The 1,102-nt window shown below is 62.4% G+C and overlaps 1 protein-coding gene across 3 annotated transcripts in view; it reads right to left on the bottom strand.

The window, feature by feature from the left end:
- The window catches only part of Msh6 (mutS homolog 6), a 21,457-nt gene extending 21,092 nt beyond the window's left edge, over positions 1-365 (bottom strand). For all 3 annotated transcript variants that reach the window (XM_055619484.1, XM_055619499.1, XM_055619508.1), the window contains exon 1: positions 33-365. In XM_055619484.1, the coding sequence (XP_055475459.1) occupies positions 33-283 (251 nt within the window). In that variant the 5' untranslated portion in view covers positions 284-365. The remainder of the gene's footprint in view (positions 1-32) is intronic.
- Between the last annotated feature and the right edge of the window lie 737 nt (positions 366-1,102).

The following is a 1,102-nucleotide window of genomic DNA, read 5'->3' as shown; positions in this document are numbered from 1 at the left end:
CCGGCGCGCCGCCTCTGCCCCCGGCCCGCTACCTGGCGGGGGCGGCCGGCGCGGCCGACCTCCGAGACTCTCCGTTGAGGTTCTTCGCCTCCGGAGACGAGGCGGACACGGCCGCGGGCCGGGACTCGGATTTAGCCTTGCTCCAGGCCGCATCCCCGCCGCGGGAGGCGGAGGCTCCGGGGGCGGCGGCGTCTTCGCCTGAGGCCTCGGCCTCGGCCTTGTTGCTGTCCCCGAGCACCCGGGACTTGGAGAAGAAGCTGTAGAGGGTGCTTTGTCGCGACATGATGAAGGCTGCAGGCCCGACCGCTCCGCCACTCCGAGCGCCCACGGGCACTGCCTCCGCCGCGCGGCCGCTGCTGGCGGGAAAGTCGTGGGGGAGGCGCGTGCGACCCGGGGCCCGGCAGCCAATCGGCGCCCGTCTCGGCCTGCGCGGCGGGCGGGGCCCCGCTGCGGACGTGCCCTGACGTCGGCGGGCGGGGCGACCTAGGCGCCTCTCTCCTGGATCCCGGGCAGGCCGGCCTGGAAGGTCTGGGCGGGAAAGCCGTTGATTTTGCGGCCGCGACCTTGGGAAGTCCACCCGTCTGGGACGGAAGTGGCAAGCGCGGTGGCCCTGGGTTGCACGGTTGCTGGAGCGGCGGGGCGCATCCTGCGGGAGGCCGCATCTGACCTGCCCCGGAAACACCTGGCGCTGTGGTCGGTCCTGCGGTGGGACCGAAAAGACCTGAGAAATTGTTACCGTTTCCCGTGTACAGTGTATTCTGCACACTGAGTGGTGTGCAGAGTAGCATTTGTGAATGCCAACTGCAAGGCCCTTGTTAGTTTGTATTTCAAACCACGTATCCCCAAAACTTCCTTGATCCATCATTGTCTCCACTGGTTTACGCCTCACAATATATGTGATACACAGTTAAGGTCCACATTCTTTTATCTGAGCCCTTTGGCAGAGTTACTTTGGATTTTATAACCTGAGATTGTTAAGGTAATCTTTAGCTTCGAAGCCTGGACCCTAGCAACCCTACTCTTCCCAACCATCCTCAATAATTGAATAAAAGAGACAATAGCAAAAAACAGATTTATTCAATGGGCCACATTAGGAAGAAGA

The sequence above is a fragment of the Psammomys obesus genome, unplaced genomic scaffold (assembly GCF_907164565.1).
Source record: "Psammomys obesus unplaced genomic scaffold, mPsaObe1.curated_primary_1811, whole genome shotgun sequence".
Taxonomy (NCBI): Eukaryota; Metazoa; Chordata; class Mammalia; order Rodentia; family Muridae; genus Psammomys; species Psammomys obesus.
The sequence above is the reverse complement of the archived record's forward strand: the minus strand, read 5'-3'. Positions and strand labels throughout refer to the sequence as shown.